The 24,368-nt window shown below is 42.8% G+C and overlaps 1 protein-coding gene across 2 annotated transcripts; it reads right to left on the reverse strand.

Moving 5' to 3' along the window:
• Nucleotides 1–5,135: 5,135 nt before the first annotated feature.
• On the reverse strand, nucleotides 5,136–12,978 carry nfyba (nuclear transcription factor Y, beta a). Of its 2 annotated transcripts, none has more exons than XM_004570858.5 (7): nucleotides 12,837–12,978; nucleotides 10,923–11,016; nucleotides 10,696–10,826; nucleotides 8,282–8,479; nucleotides 6,172–6,250; nucleotides 6,021–6,100; nucleotides 5,136–5,683 (listed from the first exon to the last, which is right to left on the reverse strand). In XM_004570858.5, exons 2-7 carry the CDS (start codon nucleotides 11,014–11,016, stop codon nucleotides 5,651–5,653), a joined length of 615 nt encoding a protein of 204 aa, XP_004570915.1. In that variant the 5' UTR covers nucleotides 12,837–12,978; the 3' UTR covers nucleotides 5,136–5,650. The 2 variants fall into 2 exon arrangements, with proteins under 2 accessions (XP_004570915.1, XP_004570916.1); XM_004570859.6 differs by lacking the exon at nucleotides 12,837–12,978 and adding an exon at nucleotides 12,544–12,803.
• Nucleotides 12,979–24,368: the final 11,390 nt, after the last annotated feature.

Raw genomic sequence — 24,368 nt, forward strand, 5'->3', positions numbered from 1 at the left:
CAGCCCAGACACAAAAAGGATCGACAGATTGATAGCTCTGTCTCAAGTCTGGGTGGTGCATGGATGCTCTTATTTGCTGAAATAAGTAGTTTACAGTTGTTTTTGGTAGATCATTGTGTTAAATATTGACTATGTTCTACTGCCTTTGTGAAAACTGACTGGTCATAGTGAGTTGTAAAAATATTTATTTTTAACTTGTGGACGATTTTATTCCTTTTATTTTTCATTATTATTATTTTTATTCTTTTATTCCTCTTGTTGCACCTGAAATTTTTAATGAGCACAAACTGTACATCAAAGACTTTGGTAGATTTAGACGTCACAGACAAAAGTGTCAGACTGTCACACTTTCCTCATGGTTTTTTTGTACAGGGTGGGCCATTTATATGGATACACCGTAACAACATGGGAATGGTTGGTGATATTAAAGTCCTGTTTGTGGCACATTAGTATATGTGAGGGGGCAAACTCCTCAAGATGGGTGGTGACCATGGTGGCCATTTAGAAGTCGGCCATCTTTGATACAACTGTTGTTTTTCCAATAGGAAGAGGGCCATGTGACACATCAAACTTATTGGTAATGTCACAAGAAAAACAATGGTGTGCTTGGTTTCAACGTAACTTTATTCTTTCATGACTTAGAATAAAGTTACGTTGCACAGAATTTGCAGAATGGGCTGGAAAAACTCAGGGAACGTGCCAGCTTCAGTGCATAAAGAGGGAAACACATCATCATGTAGCAATTTCAAACATCCAGTGGCCTTGAGGTTTCCATTGATGAAGAATGGACCCACTATCGTTGTCCCCATATACCACACCAAACCATCACTTTTGTTGTTCCAACAGTCTTGGAGGGATCCATCCAATGTGGGTTAGTATCAGACCAATAGCGGTGGTTTTGTTTGTTAACGTTACCATTCACATAAAAGTTTGCCTCATCACTGAACAAAATCTTCTGCGTGAACTGAGGGTCCTGTTACAATTTTTGTTTTGCCCATTCTGCAAATTCTGTGGCCGATTTGGGTCATCCTCGCTGAGATGCTGCAGTAGCTGGAGTTTGTAAGGGTGCCATTTGTGAGTAGCTAATATCTGCCGAAGGGATGTTTGACTAATGCCACTCTCCAGTGACATGCGGCGAGTGCTACGCTGTGGGCTCTTGCTGAATGAAGCTGGGACAGCCACTGATGTTTCTTCATTAGTGACAGTTTTCTTGCGTCCACATTTTGGCAAATCCAACACTGAACCAGTTTCACGAAACTTAGCAAGCAGTTTGCTAACTGTAGCATGGGAGGTGGGTGGTCTCGTAGGGGGTCTTGCATTGAAATCTGCTGCAATGACCCGGTTACTGCGTTCACCAGATATCAACACAATTTCGCTCCTCACGTGTTAACCTCTTCGACATGTCAATGGCTGTGAACAAAGAGAAACTTGTAAATAACTCATGAAAGAAGTTACGTTGAAACCAAGCACACCATTGTTTTTCTTGTGACATTACCAATAAGTTTGATGTGTCACATGGCCCTCTTCCTATTGAAAAAACAACAGTTGTATCAAAGATGGCCGACTTCTAAATGGCCACCATGGTCACCACCCATCTTGAGGAGTTTGCCCCCTCACATATACTAATGTGCCACAAACAGGACTTTAGTATCACCAACCATTCCCATGTTGTTACGGTGTATCCATATAAATGGCCCACCCTGTACTATGGTCTCATTAGTGTCAAAGGTGAATAAATTAGTGTATTCTCAGTGGCTAACGATTTTCAAATAGCTAATGAGCATTTAATGCCTGTTGTTTCACAGGCAGAGCTGCCCTGCACTAATGATGTGTGGTTTAAAAGGAAGCTGAAAGTAGCAAAAATTTCAAAACAGAAATTCCCTAAAGGCCTACACACTGAGAGAGCTGCAAGTAAAAGATACACATGACATGCAATTCCTCATTTTTGGAACTATAAATGTTTTATAACTCATACACACACAGAAAACTTGATGAGATGAGATTTTTCTTTTAAAAAATTGTTCTCATAATAAAGAAGTGTGAAAAACATGAAGTCAGGCAACAATCAGCTGGTCCTGATGTTATTAAGAAGACAAGGATGAAACTGAGATTCTGGGTTTATCTGGGTGGGCTTACCCCTCACTCCAGCTAGTTGTGCCAAATGAATTGAATTCTCACAAGACAGCAACAGGGAGAATTTCATAGCGTCATCGAGGAGGTGAAGATGTTTAATGACCACTTTGGTGCATGTTTGAGCTCTTTTTGGCAGAGTTGGGAATCTACAGCTAAGAAACCGTAAAGGATTATGTGAATGTGTGCTGGTCAAATTAGAGTTTCTCAGAGTATTTTTTGTTATAACTTCTCTTTTCAGATGAATGCAAAGTTAAAGCGTATTACCACGGTGCCACTGCTGCCCAGATTTCTCTCAAAGACAGATGTGCTATCTGCCAAACTCATACAGCTGTTTAAAAAGCCAAGATTATAGGACAGGAAGAAGACTGCAGAGTGAAACACATGGGCCAGGTAAAAATACTTGTATAATTTGGATGAGCTTGATGTGTAATCAGGGAGCTCTGCGTTTATCTCAACAAAGATCTGGATGATTTAGTGACAGAGTATGTTATGAGCATTACAGTTTTTCTCAGTCGCTTTGGTGCGTTTCTCAGATCAGAATTGAAATTCTCATAACTATTAGTTCAACCTCCACAACACTCAGTCATTTGTGCACATCATAGTAGCAATTTCTCCTCTCTCTGAACAAACTGCAAATGATTTTGGACATGAATCAGTTGCTTCCATACATTTCCCTGCTGCTTTCTGACATTTCCATTTGCTTATGTCATGTCAGTCAAAAGTAATCATACCTATGGATGCTGAATAGTCGTTCCTAATAAAACTAATAGTCATACATCCATTGCTTGAGTCATCACACACAAAATTGTTGAACTAGTTATCACATGCCAAATATTGGCCATCTGTCAAGCAAATCCTATACCTTCCTGTATCATTGTTCCTGGAAATGTCTCCGAAATTGAACAATTGATCTCGGGTGAATTACAGCTGTCACTCATGAGGAGGCGTGTGAAAGTTTAGTTGTAACCAATGACAAACAACTTGTTCACTGTCAATTATGGATGAATCCTGTGAATCCCCAATTGGCAAGCATATATAAACTGCGCAGGAGCTAGTGTGTACCATTTCTACACTTCTGTGACACAAAATGGAATGTCAGCACCGTGGAAGAGGGGTGAGGATGTGGGGAGGAAGGGGAAGAGGGAGAAGAGGCAGATATAGGCGGATTCCTAATGAAATAAGGGCTACAATTGTGGACCATGTTGTCAATCACGGCCTCACCATGGAGGAGGCTGGTCGAAGGGTGCAACCCAATATTGGAAGAACTACTGTCAGTTCAATCATTCAAACATTCTGTAGGGAAAACAGGTATGCAAACAGTAATACACTGTACTGTACTGTGCCATCTCAGACACATCACATGTTACTGTACTGTATTTGCAATTTCACAAAAAGTTCACTCTGCACCACATAGGATTGTAAGACAACCTCGCGGAGGCGGAAGAGGGCCCCTTTTTACCCCACAGCAAGAAGAAGCCATTTGTGCAATGGTCATTGCAAGCAATGCAATAAAGCTGAGAGACATACAAAGCGCTGTCATAGAGAATTACACGGTATTTGGCAATATTGAATCTGTTTCAATTTCAACAATTGACAGAGTACTCAAGAAAAATGAAATCCACATGAGCAAATGGCCCTGCTAGCAGCCATGGATGCAGCATGTGACGACATCACAGCAGGGTCCTGCAGAGGATGGATTCGCCACTCCAGGAGATACTTTCCTCGCTGCATTGCGAGGGATAACATCTGTTGTGATGTAGATGAAAATATGTGGCCAGACAGACAGGAACGTCTGGATGTGCCAGAATGATTTACTGTACTGTGACATGTGCTGTTTATTGTTCACATTAGTGCACAGCTCTACCAAATGGGTGATTTTATGTTTACATGTATTCTACAGTGCACAAGTGACTGTAGCATATTTTTCTTTTGCACAATTCTGTAGGATTACAAACACTTCTACACAATGGAAATGTGAAACGTACGTATTCAGTGTCTCAGTTACTCCCAAGACTCCTATAACATCTACAGTGACTTTACTGCACATTTCAGATGGCTGTACAGGTAGGCCATAGTGCTGTCGTCAGCATTTTCAGGTGTCACCAATTGTTTTTGCAATGGGAAACACTGAAATTATAAACTGTCATAGTGGAAACATGACAATGCCATTTGACTATCTTGTTCATAAAGATGGTGTCAAGACTTTTCATTTTGATGGCACTGACAGTTTCATTGACATGGATACTTGCTTTTGAGGTATGGATAATCAATTCTGTGCATGTGACGTGCTTTTGCAGGTTATCCACTAGGTTTTGCAGTTTGCACTAATTGTTTTGGGAAATGCACTAACTGCTGTGCAAATGTTAATGGTGTTCTGAGAAACGCACCAAAGCGACTGAGAAAAACTGTAATATAGAGCATCAGTACTTATTTTATATGCCACAGTTTCACTTTTTAACAGACATATTTTCAAAACATTATCTACTGGGGTCTTGCTATTTAAGAAGCTTTGCCTTGTTATGTTACTCAAGCTGTTAAAAAAAACGCGGGAATTCAAATTTTGAACTGGATCTGAGGTTCTGAGGATCACCACGAGCACATTAGGAAGCCACCCCCAAAAAATATCAGCTGTCAGGGAGCATTTTGACATGTTATCGCCCAATAATAACATGAGCCTTAAATCAGCCTCAGAGAGGCTGGTTAGTTAGAGGTGTGTGCATGTATATCATACAGGACCTCATATGGGTATTCTGCGATTGATACATCATTATGTTTATATATTCAAACTAGGAACTATGGAGAACACACAGCTAGAGGGGACGTAACACAGAGCAGAGAGAGGCGCAGACAATGTATACACAGCAGGAGATGAGGACACACACAAAACTGAAGATAACATACATGACAGGAGACTATCAAAATAAAGCAGGAAGTAACACACACTGAGACTCAGACTAAGACGTGTGGGTTTGGCACTGGGACCGGGGGAAACACAGAGAGGAGACTTTTCAAATTTTATTCAAAGGATTTTTAGGACATTAAAGCACATGGTAAACTGTCAACTTACAAAAGAGCTGCATAATCTAGTGAGACGGCTCCTCTTGATTCAAACAGAGAAGACATGAAAAAAAAAGCATCCAATGCAACATTTCCCTTTATAACCCCGTCCAACCCAGCCCTACCCCAGAGAAGAGGAAGGAAAAAAAGGCATAAAAGCAAACACATTAACACGAAAGCACAAACAGGAATTCATCACTAAATCATGTACGAAGACTAGCCTTTAAAATAAAGCCTTGAATTTCCCAGCTGCTCTGGAAGCTCCAAAACATCTGGAACACTGCAACTAGAAACTACACTTTCTACTAAACAGGCAGTGGCTTCTCTGTACATGAGGGATTCTGCAACACCCCCTGCTCTCTCTCTGATAACCTTCACCCGTCGGCCGGGCCAGATGTCATCGGTGATCGGAGAGTGTGCACGGAGCCGCGGCGTTCAGGCTGGGAGTGATGGAGCCTCGTCATGAAAACTGGATCTGCTGTACAGTGGGAATCTGGAACAAAGAGAAGCGAGCATCACCAACAAAATTCCACTTTTCACAAAAAACAATCACAAGATGAAGAATACGAATTACAGACCATGAGTCAATATACAAACTATAACGAGTACTCGGCTGTGTCCACACAGTAAAATGTATTCAGGCACATCTGTGCAGAGTTAGCCAAAGAAACCTGTCATCAGGTTTAGCTTCTGCTTTTATTACACAATTTTCTGTCGAGCTGACTGCAAAGAGTTTTCCAAACTTAGGATAAAACAATCCAACTACATGACTGATGTGTTTCCTCTTAGTAGCAAGATAAAGGCACAGCACAGCACTTATGTTCTTTTACCTGTTGATATGATGTGGTGTACACCATAACGTTCTGCTGCTGACCATCTGCTGTGATAATCCCAGCTGGCAGTGGATTTGCTGATGAGAAAAGAAGTGGAATTGATTAGGACTGTTCATTAACGAGGGGACGCTGCTTGTGTTTCACTTACTGAAGCTGTCCTCTGAGAGGTCCTCACTAAGGCCTTCTCCCACAGTCACACCTGCCATTCCTTTCTCCCCCTTCATTGCCTGGAAGACAGCAGAAAACATTTTCACGTTATTCTGTGCAGTGCTACGAAACACCAATTACACGTGCAGCATTTACAAGAGTAGAAGCAGCCAGGTGCTGCCAAACTCGTGTGTTTGATTATCTGATCATCAGCGAGCAGGACCGCTGTATTTAACAGTCATTACAAGTAGGGCTGCCACAAACGATCATTTTGATAGTCGACTAGTCACCGATTATTTTTGCGATTAGTCGACTAATCAGATCATCATCCATTGGACGCAAAACTACAGCTTATTGCACCAGCAGCATCTGCTCTTATATAACTATCACTAGCTTACAGCTTGAAGTGTTTAAGGTCTGTGCTAACTAAAAATAAAGACAAGATGATAGTTTATTAAATTTTAATGAAATTTGCAGATTGTTTCGGTGAAGTTTAATAAACTCCTTGCTATCTAAAATATAACAGGACACTGGAGTATATTCTGGAGCATCTCACACTTCTGATAATCAGTTGTCTGCTTGATGTTTATTCAGCTGTGTAAAAACTATAACTTTAATCTCAGACAAACTGATTTACTCAGGAACAAATAAAATACTAAAAAAAAAGCCAAACAATAACATTTTAAGTTATCTAAGTGACTCATATATATTTAACCTGAGTCGCGAAAGACGGCGGTGGGTTTGAAAACGATTTGCGGGGAGTCCGGTGTTCTCACGGCTCTAGTTAGCCTAGCCCCCGGCTCGCTAACGAGCTAGTGGGTAACAGATGTCTCCGAAAACGTCGGAGCGCTTTTGAAAATATGTGGTGTCTTGATAAACTGAGCAGATATTTGAGGTTTACACAGCTACATTCTCGCCTGAAAATATGTTAAACGTTTATTTTGTGACCCAGAAAGAATAATAAGAGTAACATTAAAACTAACTAGCTGCCGCCATTGTTGGAAACTGCGCTGGGCTGCGCTATGAATTCTGGGACACAGCTGCTTCTTCTTCTTCGGGGTTTAACGGTAGCTGACATCCTTGTACATGCAGTGCTGCCATCTTCTGTTTCAGTCCGTTATTACACTCTTAAATCCTGCCACTTATTCCTGCGTCTTTTGTGATCTTACAAAGCTTCAAACGACGCGTCGACTATTAAATCAGTCGTCGACGATTTTGATAGTCGACGTAATCGTGACTAGTCGACAAATCGTGGCAGCCCTAATTACAAGTAACGACATCAACTAATTAACATGGCAAGAAGGGAGTTTTTCCTTCCCACTGTCGCCAAAGTGCTTGCTCATAGGGGGTCATATGATTGTTGGGTTTTTCTCTGTACCTATGAAGCGCCTTGAGGCGACTTTTGTTGTGATTTGGCGCTATATAAATACAATTGAATTGAATTGAACCCAGAAGAAACTACAACATGATTTAATTACCAATTTCTAAATAATATCTCATCTATAAGCTTACATGAGAAAACGCTTTAATCAGCACACACATTCCAGAAATGACCACGGCTTCATTCACAAACATTACTGGTACTAGCACTATGTTGCTTTCTGGAAAAAAAAAGGTTTGTTGGAGTTTATGGATTCCCTGATTCGACTGAGAATTCCATTCTACAATTTTTCATTGCTTAACAGCATCTATCCCAATCCCTCCACTTGCACCACTTCAGTACTGGTCAGAGGAATCCAAGTAGCTGTGCAAACTTACATTTTTCAAGCTAATTAATCAGATTTTGAGTAATCAAATTAGACTGCAAATAAAAATCTGACTGTACTGGTGACACCTGTGAACACAGCTGCCTTATGGTCCTGATAAATTGGACTGTTGTGAATCACACAGGTAGATAAAAAGGGCATAAGAACAGTATCATGTTCTAAAACTCTATGTGATCATCAAAGCTACTTGCATTCATAGCTCTCGAGTTATTTGAGGAGTTTGGATCCATCAAACAGCAGTATTAACAATGAAACACAAAACTTGAGCAGTGAGCAATCACAGAAACATGACAATATTCAGAATCTCAACTTAAATATCCAAATAAATGGGAAGCTGCGCCTCACCTCTCTGAACTTCTGCAGGTAGAGCTTCAGTGGATCCACATACATGTCAAAGCCCAGCGTGGACATGGCAAACAGGATGTCCTCCCCATTGATGGTCTTCCTCTTTTCCTGGTGACAACGCTCACTCGCCTCAGATGTGATAAAGCTGATAAACTCGCTCACGCACTCCTGCACACACTCTTTGGCATCTTTTGCAATCTGTGCAAAAAAGAGACGCAGACATTACAGACGATTCAAAGCTGGCCTTTGGAAACTGCATCAGGCCAAAGTTCTTAGCATTCGTTTCCACATCTCACTATGTGATGTGTCTCCCTGCGTACTCCTCATATACTTTGAAGCATAGCTTAACTTGCTATATGACAGTGTCCTGAGCCCTTTTCAGAGGGGTGTCAATCCAGGACATCTGTGCAGCAGCGAGCTGGTCTTCACCTCTCACCTTCGTCTGGTTTTACAGGCTGGACGTCTCCACTTCAGGTGTAGCTCAAGCAGTGCTGGCACTGGGTCCTCGCGTGGATAGGTGAGCTGCTGGCTATTGCAGTGATTGCTTGAGATAAGCTTGTCTGGCATTAATGGAGTCTCCATTTCCCATAGTGAGACATCCAAACGAACGCTATTCAGCTCCATTCAATTTTATTTATACAGTGACAAATCCCAACATAGACCACATGTCCATGCTGCTGATCCCTGCATACACTGACCCCCCCCACAAAGACTGTGAAAACCTGTCCAGAAGATGCATCACATCAGCTGCAGGACTGCTTTGAAAACACAGACTGGACTGTGTTTGAACACCTGGACCTCGAGAGCCCACATCAGTGCTCTCGTACATCAACTTCTGTCAACAGCGTCACTGTGGACAAACGTCTCCGGGTGTATTCCAACCAGAAACCCTGGATAACTAATGAGGTCCAGGTCCTGCTAAAGCAACGTGACTCTGCCTTCAGGTCTGGTGACAGCAAGCAGTACAGTGCAGCCAGATCTGAGCTGAAAAGAGGCATCAGAGAGGCCGGGGGGTCTTCACTAAGATCTTCACGCTTCACTGCCCCAGTCCTGCATCCTGCCGTGCCTAAAGTCGGCCACAATCGTCTCACTGCCAAAGTGTACCAACCTCAGCAGCCTCGACGACTGCCGCCCAGCTGCTCTAACACCTGTTATAATGAAGTGCTTCGAGAAACTGGTCCAACATCACATCATGTCCTGCCACATACAGAGCTAACAGATCAACTGAAGATGCCATTGCTACAACCAACACACCACCATCTCCCACCTGGAACAACAGGGCCGTTACGCCAGGCTGCTCTTTGTTGACTTTGGCTCTGCTTCTAATACGATACTCCCCGACAGACTAATAGTTAAACTGCTGGATATCGAACTTCCTCCGACCACCTGCTGCTGGATCGGAGACTTCCTGTCAGACCGTGTACAGCGAGTTAGAGTGGGCCCTCAGCCTTAACACCGGCTCTCCACAACTCTGTGTACCGAGTCCCCCACTGTACACTCTGTACACACATGACTGCGTCAGTACCCACCCAGATGATACCATCTTAGTGGGGCTCTTCTCTGGGGGCGACGAGATGGCGTACAGAGCTGAGGTTCAGAGGCTGTCAGATTGGTGTGTAGACAACAATCTGGACCTCAATACCACCGAGACAAAAGAGCTGAGAGTCGACTTTAGAAGGAGGAAGTCTGAGCTGCATCAGCATGAATGGTTAGTGTGTGGAAAGGGTCTCCAGTTTCAAGTTCCTGGGTGTGCACATAGACTCAGACCTCCAGTGGAGCTCAAACACCTCAGTGGTTGTAAAGAAGGCAAAACAGCATCTCCATTTTCTGAGAATCCTCGGAAAAATGGGCCTGAAGGAGCTGCTGGTCGTCTTCTACCATTGAAAGTGTGCTGACATCCTGCATCTGTGTGTGGTTCTCCAGCTGCACCATGGCACACAAAGAAGCACTTCAGAGGGTCATTAATATGGCCCAAAAATCACTGGACATCCTCCTCCCTCCCTGAATGGTAAATGGCCTGTATGTGTATAGTGCTTTACTCAGTCCCTATGGGCCCCAAAGCGCTTTACACTACTTTCAGTCATCCACCCATTCACACACACATTCACACACACCCTGAAGGACTTGTACAGCACTAGTGTACTAGGTATGACTGTGCAATGACATTAAAGAGTGATCTCCCATCTCTAACGATGGCTGTCAAAGTAGCATGAGTGAGACATCTCACCAGACGGCCCTTCTTGCTGAGGCAAAGCTAGAAGAGGTGCTTATCGTAACAGTGAAAGCTATTTAAAGGTGGCCAGGATGAAAGTGAAACTGAGGAGGTTAAGAATCTCTTTGTGAGCTCAATAACATACTGTGTGAAGGCGTTATTATTTCTGTTTTCTTTCTCTTCCCTTTCATCCCTCACAAACCTTTCCAGTCTGAGGAACAGCATTCTTCATGATGCGAGCCACATTAGCAATGGGAAGATATATGTCCTGTTCCCTGTAGTTCTCCTTACTGCTGCCGTCTTCATGGTCATTCAGATTCTCATCTCCATCATCTATGAAACACACAGAGAGTCAGCGCTATAAGAACAAAGCCAAAATGCACTTCGATGAAGATGATGATTTTATACTGACACTTTGTTTTTCCTTACCTTCCTGAGGCTGGAGAACATAGTGACTGGAAGCCATGTACTCTCCAGTGATGCCCAGCTGGGAGGCGTCGGTGGTCGAGCTGTCTCCGTCCATCTGCAATACCACACAGCTGGCTTAGTTATTTGGAGCTGTAGCACTACAGTAAACCTATGAAGCCTGAATGTAGCCAGCTTCTTAGAGCCACACCTTAGGCATGATCTGAGTTATTTAGAAGGGTCCCAGCATGCATGCTCCTCTAGGAAGGAGAAGATGTTTTCCTTTGGGATTCAGCCACATGCTGTTTTACTATGCTCTGAGCTATGAAACAGAATAAATAATGCCTGCTTGCTGTTTTTCTCCGTAGCTACACTGTGACTCCAACACTCAGACTGACCTAGATATGTCTGACATGGGTGAGCACAAAAGAAAGTGCAGCTATGACCTGTTAAACAAACCATTTATCCATTTTATTTATTGATCTTTTGCTTGACAGTAGCAGACCTACTGTTGTATTGAGTAGGGTAAGGTGTTGTTTAAATGAACACAGAAGCTTTAAAGTTTAAAGTAATAGTATTTTTAAATGGATCATGATAATGATCAATGCTGACTGATTTGAGCATTTTTATCATAATGTTTTAGGCCATATGTCAAACCCTGCAATCAACAGCGAAACACACATCAAGGGTTGACCTAACAAGTGAAAGATCGCTGGTTCGATCCCGGGAGGAGACACAAATCCCTTTGGGCTTGTGTCAGGAAGGGCATTAAAAATAATACCAACTAAAAGAAGCTGTTACTGTAGCAACTCTTTGTAAATAAGGGGGCAGCTAGCTTTAATTGTTGCAGGTTAGGACACTTTAATTATTTTTTTCTTTTATTATGTATTAATTAACGAGGTCATTCAGCTGTTCAATCAACTGGTAAGCTAAAGGCAAAGGCTACTTTATTATAACATCGCATCTATCAGGGAGAGAAGGCCATCGCAATGTTTTTATAGCGTAATACTAAGTCATTCAACATTTCAGTGTACACTAAATATCAGTAGGTCTTATTCGGTGGAGGTAACCTGGCCGTTAATAGTGCGCCAAACGTGTTTTGTGTTGTCACCCAATCCTGATACATGCGTGTGTTTTTGTTTTCCAGCAGACTGACTTGGCGGGTTTGTTGCTATTGCGTCTTGGTGCTTGTTTTAGAGGGTTTATCTGCATCCTGAGTTTCTACTAACGACTAGCTTGGTTAAGTAGCGTATTTCGGTACTCAGACGTGTATAAGGAGGAATGCCACAATAACAGCGCTCCCTCATACTGTGCGCACTTTTATATCGGCCTGTGTGTTTGCACTGAGAAATGTTTAACTTGGCATGACACAGCTAGCTACCCACTGGAACTGTTAGCATTTATCTGAAAGGGAAAACGTAAAACAGCTGTAAGCCAACGGTGAGGCCAGCTTACGTTAGCCACATGCTAAATACACTGGCATGTGTTTGGCTACCGTGTGGTAAGTAGCGGTTATCATTTGTGACATTTTTAGCTAATGTTAGCTAATGTTAACCCGGGGATGGGGTTAGCCCGTGGCCTCGTCAATATTGGGGAAACCAGTGCTTTTAACGTAATGAAGAGAAGCTTTCCAGTGGACTGTTACCTTGAGTAGTTAACCCTATTCAGGCACTGAGTGTCCCTTAAATACATTCTCACTGCAGATCCAACGCAATTCGCGTCCGCCTTGGCCTGTTCTTTGTGGTGCACAGCATAGCAAGACGTGACCAGGGCCGAAATGTTTAGTAGTCATTTTTAAACTTTCACCCGCTGGATACTTCCTGATGAGCAGCCCTCATTCACCCAGACAACAAATAAAAAAATCAGACAGAGACGGACATTTCCATTCGAGCTAACGAGAAATCGGTTAGCAATCATTGGCCGGAGCCAGGAACAAACCTGCAATGAAGCCCTGGTTGGTTACCTTCCTGAGACGGCTGTTTGGTTGGACAGAAAATGGCTGCAAAAGGACCAGTCCCAGCGCGGAGCCGCGGCTGCAGTACCCCATCTCAACAGTAGAGGCCCGTGCTGCGTTCATGACCTTCAGTACCGCACAAGCCCACATCTACATAGGAATGGTAGTTGGTACTGTTATCGAAACTATATGTCCAAGAAGTAACATAAACGAAGTAGAAAACCCTTACATCCTTAGATAAAGTACACATTGGTTATAATGTAATATAATGTAATCTCACAGAAAGTGTAGTTCCTACATCTACGGCAGCAAATGAACGCATCTTGTAGCGCGTGGATTTCCAGAAAACGTCTACGTGGTCTGCCTACCGCCGCTGGCATATGGTATAATAAATTAATAATAAAAAAACAAGTAAAAAACGAACAAACACACACACACAAACCCGAAAAAAACAGCCACTCAAATTTTGTTTTAAAGCGGTTGAAAGGCGCAGCAACAGTAATAGTTCCAGACATTTCTGACTGAGATAGGCTTTTTCATCTCGGGGAGCATTTTTCAACCAAGTGCGACAACAAGTCACTATATGGTTGCCTTGTGTTACACTTTATGGTTGTTTGTTTTGTGTCTGGGGCTTTCGTATGTCTGGGTCATTTCGTGTGCACTTGCTCAGAATCCCCAAACCTTGTTTTACTGCTTAGTGGCTGCTGCTGAGTTGAAAATGTTATTCACAATTTTCACCACAAGATGGCGCGACAGTTAAACAGTCCATTAAAAAACCCCAGGTAGAGCTATGACACTAATTAGTTGTGATCAATTCTGATTGATTTTCATTTAATAGAAAAATAGTACCTAGGGCACATGTGTTTGGTTTTTCATTAATGAGATATGTCTTGCTTTCTGCTTTCAGATAAACTAGACGAGAAAGAAGGCGGAAATGCATATACTCATAGATATTTATACTCTTTATACAAATTTTTTATTGAAAAGTTGAATTGTAAGATATTTGATGTTGTTATCCTAGCTATGTATAGCTTCAAATGAAGGAGACTTCATAAAAACTGGAGAAGGTAGGAGAACAAATTTATTACTTACAACATACCACTATTAGGAACCTTTGCAATGACAGACACATTATTAGGATTTGTGGCATTGCTCACAGATAATGTGGAAAATCTTGGTTCTGCAAATTTAAAGTTTAAAACTTCTCATTTGGATTAGATGTTGTTCAGCATGATTGTTGTGACCTGGCCTAACTACCACTGTGACTGTGTATTTCCAATCCCAAAGAGTCTGATGTAAGCAGTTGCATGAGGTCAAAGGTGTTAGGAAGATGATATTTAGTCAAGAACTCAAAGATTTTCCTCTAGAATATTTGCAACATCGTGCTGTACCAGAGAAAACACAGCATCTCAAAGTCTCTCTCTCCCTCTGTCTCACACACACACACACACACACACACACACACACACACACACACACACACACACACACACACACACACACACACACACACAAGATCAGCATTATAGACAAAAACTAGAGTCACATGTCTGGGAAAAGGAAACTTTCATCTAAGCTTATGCTATAAACTCACACACTTCAATGAGGCGACAAGCCCAAATGACTTTTAGCACAGATAAAATAAATGTAATGTCTGTAAACATGAAACAAATGAGAAGTCACAGGTCTTCAAAGACTGACTTAATGAGTCACTATACAGGGTGGGCCATTTATATGGATGCACCGTGATATTAAAGTCCTGTTTGTGGCACATTAGTATATGTGAGGGGGCAAACTCCTCAAGATGGGTGGTGACCATGGTGGCCATTTAGAAGTCGGCCATCTTTGATACAACTTTTGTTTTTTCAATAGGAAGAGGGCCATGTGACACATCAAACTTATTGGTAATGTCACAAGAAAAACAATGGTGTGCTCGGTTTCAACGTAACTTTATTCTTTCAATGTGCCACAAACAGGACTTTAATATCACCAACCATCCCCATGTTATCACGGTGTATCCATATAAATGGCCCACCCTGTATAACAAATGCTTATTTCTAAAACTCCTCATTCCTCAATAATCATTCTGTTCTCTCCTTCTCTTTTGAACACCTCTTTTTAACTTTGATTACTAAACTTAATTTAAAATAATACTGCACTAGCTAAGTACTCTGTGAGCATGCTCAGAAAAAGTATTTTTACACATTTGTTTAACAGGTTTGCAGGCACTTTATACAACCTACGTACATATACTGCATTTAAAAAAGGTTAGTCACAAGAGTGTTATCAGATCCAAGGGTTCAACTCACCTCAATCAAATGAGCCAAATCATAACAACAGTCAACTCAAGGTGCTACCCTACAATAATACAGAGAAAACCCCAACAATCAAACAACAACCAAGCAATTGGCAAAAGTGGGAAGGAAAAACTCCATTTTAACAGGAAGAAACATCCGGCACAACCAGGCTCAGGGAGGGGCGGGGCCATCCGCCTGCAGCCAGTCGGAGGTGAGGGGGAGGAAGACAGGATAAAAGACGCGCTGTGGAAGAGAGCTGGAGATGAATAACAATAATAAAAACTAATGATTAAATGCAGAGAGGTGTGTAAACACATAGTGAGAGAAAAAAGGTGAGCGAACAAGAAGTGCATTATGGGAAGCCTAGTACAGCACAGTCTAGGCCTAGTGGTGTAACTTGGGCTACATCCACACTAGCCTGGATAAATTTGAAAACGTCGTTTACGTCTGAAAACGCTCCGCGTCCACACCAGCGTTTTCAGTCGTCTTCACAGAGTTGTGCGTCCACTTTGAAACGGCCGTAAACACTTACATTCTAGTCCTGCGCATGAAGAAAAAGATTTGACACAAGAAGATTCGACCTGCCTCATTTCTGTCTGCCGTTTATTTACTCTCCGGCTCTTTGAAACGTGGCGGCAGAATGTTGAGGAAAAGCAGCGAGTTCTTTAAATGGACTCACAATGAGGTGGAGTTGTTGCTGCGAGTAACACAAAAGTACAACGTTGCAAAAGCGAGTGAGAATTAAAGAATTTGTAGCATGTACAAACTGATGTTAATCTTTAATAGGGCTGTCAAAATTGAGAGCAAACAAAACAACTGCTGTATGATGCCCTCCGCTATTTTAGTTTAATTGGTCACATGACTGCATCACATGACTAAAATGTGTCATTGTTTTCGAAAGTCTGCATTTTTTCGAGAGTTTTCGAGAGCGTTTTGAAAACGCTGCGTTTTTCTTCGGGAAAAACGGCGTCTCAGTGTGGACGGGAGGCCAAAAAGGAGAGGAAACGAGTGTGGATGTAGCCTAAGGAAGGGTGTATTGTGACCGGATCCAGCCCTAACTACTGTAAACTTGATCAAATAGGAAAGTTTGAAGCCTAATCTTAAATCTAATCTCCCGAATCTAAGCTGGTTTCACAGAACAGGGGCCTTAAAGCAACAGGCTCTATCTCACAGTCTACCCTAGCAACCACACAGTACCTTCTATAATTACTATTCCCAAATATCAGTCATTATATGACTACTATAAGGCATAGATTGCTCTCCTTTTATTCATATTTGTGCATCCCCACGTTCCTTTGTATGCATCCAGCATTAACTCCTGCTGCGCTCCCAGTAGTTAGAGGACACTTCACCAACTGCACCTCATAATTACTGCTAATCTGGTCAATGAATGCACTCTTTGCCACAGCCCAGCTCAGATAATTATCATATTAATGGGCTTCATGGTAATGGGATGATGTGTGAGCAGCTCTCGACACGAGTGGAAATGAGATGAAGGGACAAGAGCTGGGACTGTTGAGAAGGACAAATGCTTAGGCCGTTTAAATATTTAATTTCTCTCCTTCAAGTTGCTCTCTGACTGTTTTCCTCTCCTCTTAATCATTCAGGAAGCTGCAGCGTTGGGGAAAAAGGTGCTTGTCTTTGACCTCATGGCCACCACTCCAAGAGGCACCAGGGGCGAGTGTTCAGTTTTTTGAACCAGAGCTATGGTGATAAATATTAAGTCCTGTCCTTTCCTTGCCTTGGCTTTCCTTTAAAATTGGGAGCTTTGTTTTTCAGGATTGACAGCATCAGGAAATTTGAACAAGCGGCATCACTGCTGGGAGAGGCCAAGACTACAAAATATGGTTGGATGTTTAACCAAGAGGGAATGTTTGTGAAACAGAATATGTTTTGGTTTTAAATGGTAAAATGAATTATTTGACCCCATTTGTCATTCAATTATAGATAAGCACTAGATTTGTTAATCGTGCAAACATTCCAACTTCACATGAAATACAAGCACTTGAGTTCTTGTATAACTATGTGTAAGTCCAAATGCAAATATCCAACTCTTGATTCATTTCAGTGGGACACACCTGGGTGCAGTTTAGAGCTGAAGAGGGCGCTGCAGAGCTGTGGAGTCACTGTCCTCAGTGCTCATGGAGAGATTGCAGCACCTCATCTGTTAAAATACATTCGATCTTTGATAGAATCACTGCAGAGAAATCATCAGTAAATACAAATGATGTGCTGTTTAACAACAACAACAAAACAAACAAGCAGACAAAACCCGGGATGGTTTCTGACATTTGTCACAATGTTATTATTACATGCTCAGTGCCTAATAAGATTTCTCATACTTTCAAATATCTGTTGACAGTAATGAATTGAATTGTGTGTGAAGTTGAAAAATATCTATATTTGAAAAGTGAGTTTTGAGAGATTTTTGCATTTACATCCATGCACTGGTAATATGTTTGGAGCACCCTCCAGTGGCCACTAGATGAACTGCAGCACAGAAAGATTGTCTGTAGCATTAATGTGCTGACTATTTATTGCTGGGAAGCCAATTACCTCACTGGTTGTCAATATTAGTCATTTCTATTAAAATATAAAACTTCTGTTATAATCTAAGCTGCTTTCACAATTTCCAATTCCCAATAGTTTAAGGTGCAGATATGGATGTGAGAAAAAGCCACCTGACAGCAGACCTCAGTATCTTGGCATACAGAGACAGAGAGGTCAACTAACATCTCTACAGAACAAAACATCTAAAATCTATTGACCATCACCTTAAAATACCTTTCCTTCTGTCGCCAGTCCAGCTTCACTCCCCGGGTCGAACCCTGGTGGTGGGCGGGTCTGTTGAGGGATTGGAGCGTGCTGGCTTCCTGTCGGGTCTCAGACTGGCGGTCACCGTCCTGCTGCAGCCTGGCCTCCTCCCAGGCTGAATGGCTGAATAAGATCTGAACTATCCGACTGGTGGAGGAGTGGACTTCCTTTATCACTGTTCTCTCACTGAGGTATATGACGATAACAATATGATAATTTTCTGTATAACAACACATCATCAAAACTTTCAACGCCTCTCCTTGTCTCTTAGGTAGAGCAGACTTTGGATGTCTTTTAGGGTATGGTAATTTCTTTTTAACTTATTAGAGTTCAGTTTTATTAATAGCAGCAAATCACAACAGTCACATCAAGGCACTTTATATTTTAAGGTAAAGACCCTACAACAATACAGAGAAACAGAATATCAATTATAGGTTATATTATAATAAAATTGCTTAAGATCCTAAAAATAGTCCTTCTAACAGTTTGAGGGATGTTTATCTGGTTTTTTTTAGAGAATTTTACACAGCAGACATGTAATCAACCCAAATTATGGCCTAAATACATCCAAGGTTTAATATCTGCAAAGAACAAATAATGGTGGAAAGTAACTGAGCAATCAAGTACTCGAGTACTGTACTGCACTACAACAGTGACTGCATGGTGTAGTGATTAGCACATTTTCTTTGTATGTGAAAAAGTCCCTTGTTCAAAACTGGAGGAGACACAATCCAGCCTTAGAGCGTCAGAAGCTTGTGCGCTGCGAGTGCTGGTCCCGAGCCAGAATCAATTCAATCCAGTTTTCTTCATATAACCTAAAATAAAATCAGCAGTCACATTAAGGTGATTTATATTGGGTCAGAAGGACATACTGCGATACTGTCAAATCAGAAAACTACTGTAAAATCTAATAAATGTATTTAGCCTCAGAGTGAAGAGGGACATGTGATTTTACTGTTGGAAACACTGAGTTTGCCCAATCACCAATTTTTACACTTTCTTGCTTTAAAGACATTAAGAAGGGGTGTGACGCTTTCCTCTGATGATAGAAACTTGGTAGTAAAAAGTACGGCGTCTGCTATTTCAGGCTATTTGGTCAGTGTACAGTGGATTTCAGATACTGGCTTGGATTTATATAGTGTTGTTCTCTTGTTGCTGACCACTCAGAGCACTTTGGACCACAAACCCCCATACAATGCTGTGCATACTTGAAGAACTTTATCTTTTTAACATCCACGGCCAGCTTAGAATCATCAGGTAACCTAACAGGTGTCTCTGGACTGCGAGGTGGTGGGAATACCCGGGGGAAACCTGGGTATTTCCACCACCGCTGTGTCTCAGGCAATCGGTGGTTAAATGGATGAATGGATCCTTTTTTGTTAATGGCTGCTGTTCAGATTCAGCATTATTATCGACTGGTTTGGGTTTGATCCCGTACAAAAAGACAGACATAAAATTGTTAGCATTTTATCAGAACTTTTGAGAAACTTTTCATCAAATAACCTTTTAAAAGTCCCCAAAAACAAAAATGTCCACTAAAGCAAAGAGCAAGGATTAGATAAGGTCCCCAAACTTAATGTTCTCACCCATTAATCACCTCGAGATCTCTGAGATTTATCTTCTGCCCCTTTGTCACCACAAGGCTGGAAACAACAACACTTGAATAATAAAATGTACATAAAAGTAATATATTAGTCACAGAGGCTATTTCTATACAGACTCAGTTACTCAGTTTGATGATATTTGTTAAAATGTGCTTACATATTTGTAATACACACCCATGCACAATATTTTAAGATTCATAGATTAAAAACATCTTTAAATAATTCTTTAGGTCACTGGTTTGACACCAAACCCTAAAAATGAGCTTCTCAGTCCTAATCCAGTACCCAGTTCACTCTTGGCATACAGCTTGATGTCATCCATGTACAGGAGGTGGCTGACAACTGCTCCGTTCCGTAGTCGGTATCCGTAGCCAGTCTTGTTAATGATCTCACTGAGGGGGTTCAGGCCTATGCAGAACAGCAGTGGGGACAGAGCATCTCCGTGGTAGATCCCGCACTTGATGGTGACTTGTGCTATGGGCTTGAGGTTGGCCTCCAGTGTTGTCCGCCACATCCCCATTGAGTTCCTGATGAAGGCTCTTAGGGTCCTGTTGATCTTGTACAATTCTAGGCATTCCAGGATCCAGGTGTGGGGCATTGAGTCATAGGCCTTCTTCTAATCAATCCAGGCCGTGCACAGGTTGGTCAGTCTGGTCTTGCAGTCTCGGCTGACTGTTCTGTCTACCAGTAGCTGGTGTTTTGCGTCTCTGGTATTCTTGCCCATCCCTTTCTGTGTCCCGCTCATGTATTGACCCATGTGCCTGTTCATCTTAGCCGCTATGATGCCTGACAGGAGCTTCCATGTGGTGCTGAGGCAGGTTATTGGTCGGTAGTTGGAGGGGACCGGTCCCTTCTGGGGGTCCTTGAGGATCAGGACTGTCCGACCTTCGGTTAGCCATTCCGGGTGTCTCTCGTTAACTAGCAGCTGGTTCATTTATGCTGCCAGACGCTCGTGGAGTGCAGTCAGCTTCTTTAGCCAGTAGGCGTGAACCATGTCGGGCCTGGTTCCCTCTCTCTGTCTGTAGTCCCAGCCTGCTTCAAAATGGCCACCATCGTCCCTGTACCCAAATCCTCCACCATCTCCTCATTGAACGACTGGCGACCTGTAGCCCTGACCCCCATCGTAAGCAAATGCTTCGAGAAGCTGGTCAGGGACTTCATCTGCTCTGCACTACCCGACTCACTGGACCCTCTACAGTTTGCATACCGCCACAACAGGTCCACTGATGATGCCATAGCCCTGACACTACACACTGCCCTGTCACACCTGGAGAAGAGAGACACGTATGTGAGAATGCTGTTTGTAGATTACAGCTCAGCATTCAATACCATCGTTCCCTCGAAGCTGGACAGGAAACTGCAGGATCTAGGACTGAGCAGCTCCCTCTGCAGCTGGATCCTTAGCTTCCTGTCTGACAGACGCCAGGTGGTCAGACTGGGCAGCATCACCTCATCCCCCATCACACTGAACACTGGTGCTCCACAGGGGTGTGTACTGAGCCCTCTCCTGTACTCACTCTACACCTACGACTGCACGGCCACTAACAGCTCCAACATCATCGTGAAGTTTGCGGACGACACTACAGTGGTGGGTCTTATCACCAACAGTGATGAGACGGCTTACAGGGAGGAGGTCAGCGCCCTGACCCACTGGTGTCAAGACAACCATCTCACCCTCAACGTCGCAAGGACAAAGGAGTTGATAGTGGACTTCCGGAGGTGCAGAGAAGTACACACCCCCATCACCATCAACGGCGCTGCTGTGGAGAGAGTGAGCAGCTTCCGGTTCCTTGGAGTACATCTGGCTGAGGATCTTACGTGGTCAGTACACACAAACAAAACAGTGAAGAAGGCGCAGCAGCGCCTCTTCTTTCTCAGGAGACTGAAAAGATTCGGCATGAGCCCCCGCATCCTCAGGACCTTCTATCACTGTGCCATTGAGAGCATCCTCACTGGATGCATCACCACCTGGTATGGCAACAGCACCGTCTACAACTGCAAAGCTCTCCAGCGAGTAGTGCGGTGCTCTGAACGGATAATTGGAGGTGAGCTTCCCTCCCTCCAAGACATCTACAGGAAGCGGTGCCTGAGGAAAGCGGGGAGGATCATCAAGGACTCCAGTCACCCCAGCCATAAACTGTTCAGACTGCTTCCATCAGGAAGGAGGTTCTGCAGCATCCGGTCCCGTACCAGCAGACTGAGAGACAGCTTCTTCCATCAGGCCATCAGACTGCTGAACACTTCATAGACACCTCAGCTTCACTACTGGAACTTTAACATTATGCACTCCATACTGTACAGTAATGCCACTGTTTTGCACATGTCTCAACTCTGTATATTTTATATTTTATTATTATTATTATTTTTTTTTTTTTTTTTTTTTTTTACTATTTAATTTGTAAAAATGTGTATACACACACACACACACAGACACACACACACACACACACACACACACACACACACACACACACACACACACACACACGCAGGAAAATATTTAGTATACACATCCAGAAATGCATACACTATTATATATTGTACATATATTTATTAGTTTCAGGTTGGCCATTCTTGTATTTTGCTCGTTTGTGTTGTTGTGTTTGCACATCTCTGTTGCTTGTGGGGCTCGCACACAAGAATTTCACTCGCATGTGCTGTGCCAGTGTGCCTGCACATGTGATGTGACAATAAAAGTGATTTGATTTGATTTGATTTGATTTGGTGCTGTCCAACTCTTCATACTGGAGACCCTTTCTTGGATATCTGCCACTGTGATGGTTACTGGACCCTGTTCAGGGAGGTCGCTGTGGTCTGCCCTCAGATCCACTAGCCACTGAGCATTGCCGTTATGGGTTGCGTCCTTCTCCCATATGCTCTTCCAGTATTGCGCCGTCTCCAGCCTTGGTGGTGCTGTTCTCTTATTGTTCCCTTGCCACTGAGAGTACACCTTTGCTGGTTCTGTGGAGAACAGCTGGTTTATTCTCCTGCCTTCTATCTCTCTGGTGTACCTCCTCAAGCGGCTGGCCAAGGCTGTGAGTCGTTGCTTGGCAGTTTCCAAGGCCTCAGGTATGGACAGCTTGCTGTATTTCTTAGGCACCTTATTTGTCGCACCTTTCTGCAACTCCGATAGTTGGCTAACCTCCCTCCGTGCTACTTTGATCTTGCCCTCTAGCCTCCTTCTCCATGGAGGGTACTGCCCCTTGTGGCTGTTCAACTTGTAGCCAAGCATCTCACTGATCACTGCTGCCGTATTGTAGATCAGCTTGTTAGTGTCGGTAATCGTGGTTGTAGGTATTGCCCGTAGTGCTGCATTAACATCATCTAGCAGACCTTCTGAGGGTACTTCACGTAATCTTGGTAACCGGGTCCAGGTTTCAAGCTTGGCCATGATCCTATTTTTCAGGTCAGTTCCTCTTGCACTCAACGATCCTTCTCCTATCGCACTTGGGGTTTGGTACCCAATCTCAGGTGGGGGTGATGATATCTCCCCCCTGACCTGGCGTCCTGGCTCCCCCTTGCCGTAGCATTTATGTTGTACCTCGTCAGTCTCTAGCTGTGAGAGCAGTCCCTTCTTTTGAATGTTGGAACACTGAGCTACTAGTTGTTTTGCCGTCATTGTGGATGTTGGGTATCGAAGAATCCATAGGTCCCTCATCCTATTCATGTAACCCCTTCCGCCAGGGTTACTTGCATAGTAGCATTCCAACAACGCCCTGTTTTCATCTCTTGCCCACCGATGCCTTCTTGTTCCAGTAGCCCACTTCTCGTCAGGGTGCCCTGGTTCCTCAACACCTGACGCAGACCTTGTTGATATTACCTTCAAACAAAGGAGAGTGTCTGGGACATCCGTCCACCCATGTCCATCTATTCAGTGTTCATGATTCAACTATAAGAAATTTACTGGGACAAAATAACATCTGCTGACCAAAAACAAAGGCTTGTCTCACATTTGCTAAAAAAAAAAGACTTTTGTGAAAATATCCTGTGAAGTAATGACAAAAAGTTTAACTTGGTGGAAGATTCCACTTGTTTGCAGCTAACACAGCATTTTATGCATTATAGCAGCTGTCAAACAGAATGTGACAGCGTGATGGTCTGGGGGGTTTGGGACCTCGATGACTTGCTGTAATTGTTAAAACTGTGAAATCTGCTCTCTCCTGGAAAATTCTGATAGAAAATATCTGCTCATCAGTTCGTGCCCTCAAGCTCCGGCACACTTGGATTATGTATCAGCACAACGATCTGTAACACGCTGGCAAGTCCACCTCTGAATGGTTCAAGAACAAGAGAAGAAAATTAAAGAAAAATGAAGGTTTTGGAGTGGCTTAGCCCAAGTCCAGACTTAAATCTGATTGTCTGAATAAGATATTTTGGTCTGACCTTAAACAGGCCAGTCACACTCAAAAACCCTCCACTATGGCCGAATTAATCCTGCAGAGAAGAGTGGACCTAGATTCCTCCACAGCGATCACAAACACTTAACTGCAGTTCTTGCTGTCAAAGTTGGCATAACCAGTTATTAGGTTTAAGGAGTGATTACTTTTTGAAATAAGGACAGGTAGGTTTGGATAACGTTTTTCCCTTATGTCATGAAATCATCATTTAAATACTGCATTTTGTATAAAAATGTTTGATGATCTGAAACATGCAAGTGTAACAAATATGCAAAAAAAAAAAGAAATCAGGAAGAGGACACACGTCAGCTACATGTGACATATACAGTACCTGCCTGATGCTTAGTGGATCTTTTTTCATCACATAATACATTTGCATTGGTTTGACCACAGATGTGGTTTTC

The sequence above is a fragment of the Maylandia zebra genome, linkage group LG17 (genome assembly GCF_041146795.1).
Source record: "Maylandia zebra isolate NMK-2024a linkage group LG17, Mzebra_GT3a, whole genome shotgun sequence".
Classification (NCBI taxonomy): domain Eukaryota; kingdom Metazoa; phylum Chordata; class Actinopteri; order Cichliformes; family Cichlidae; genus Maylandia; species Maylandia zebra.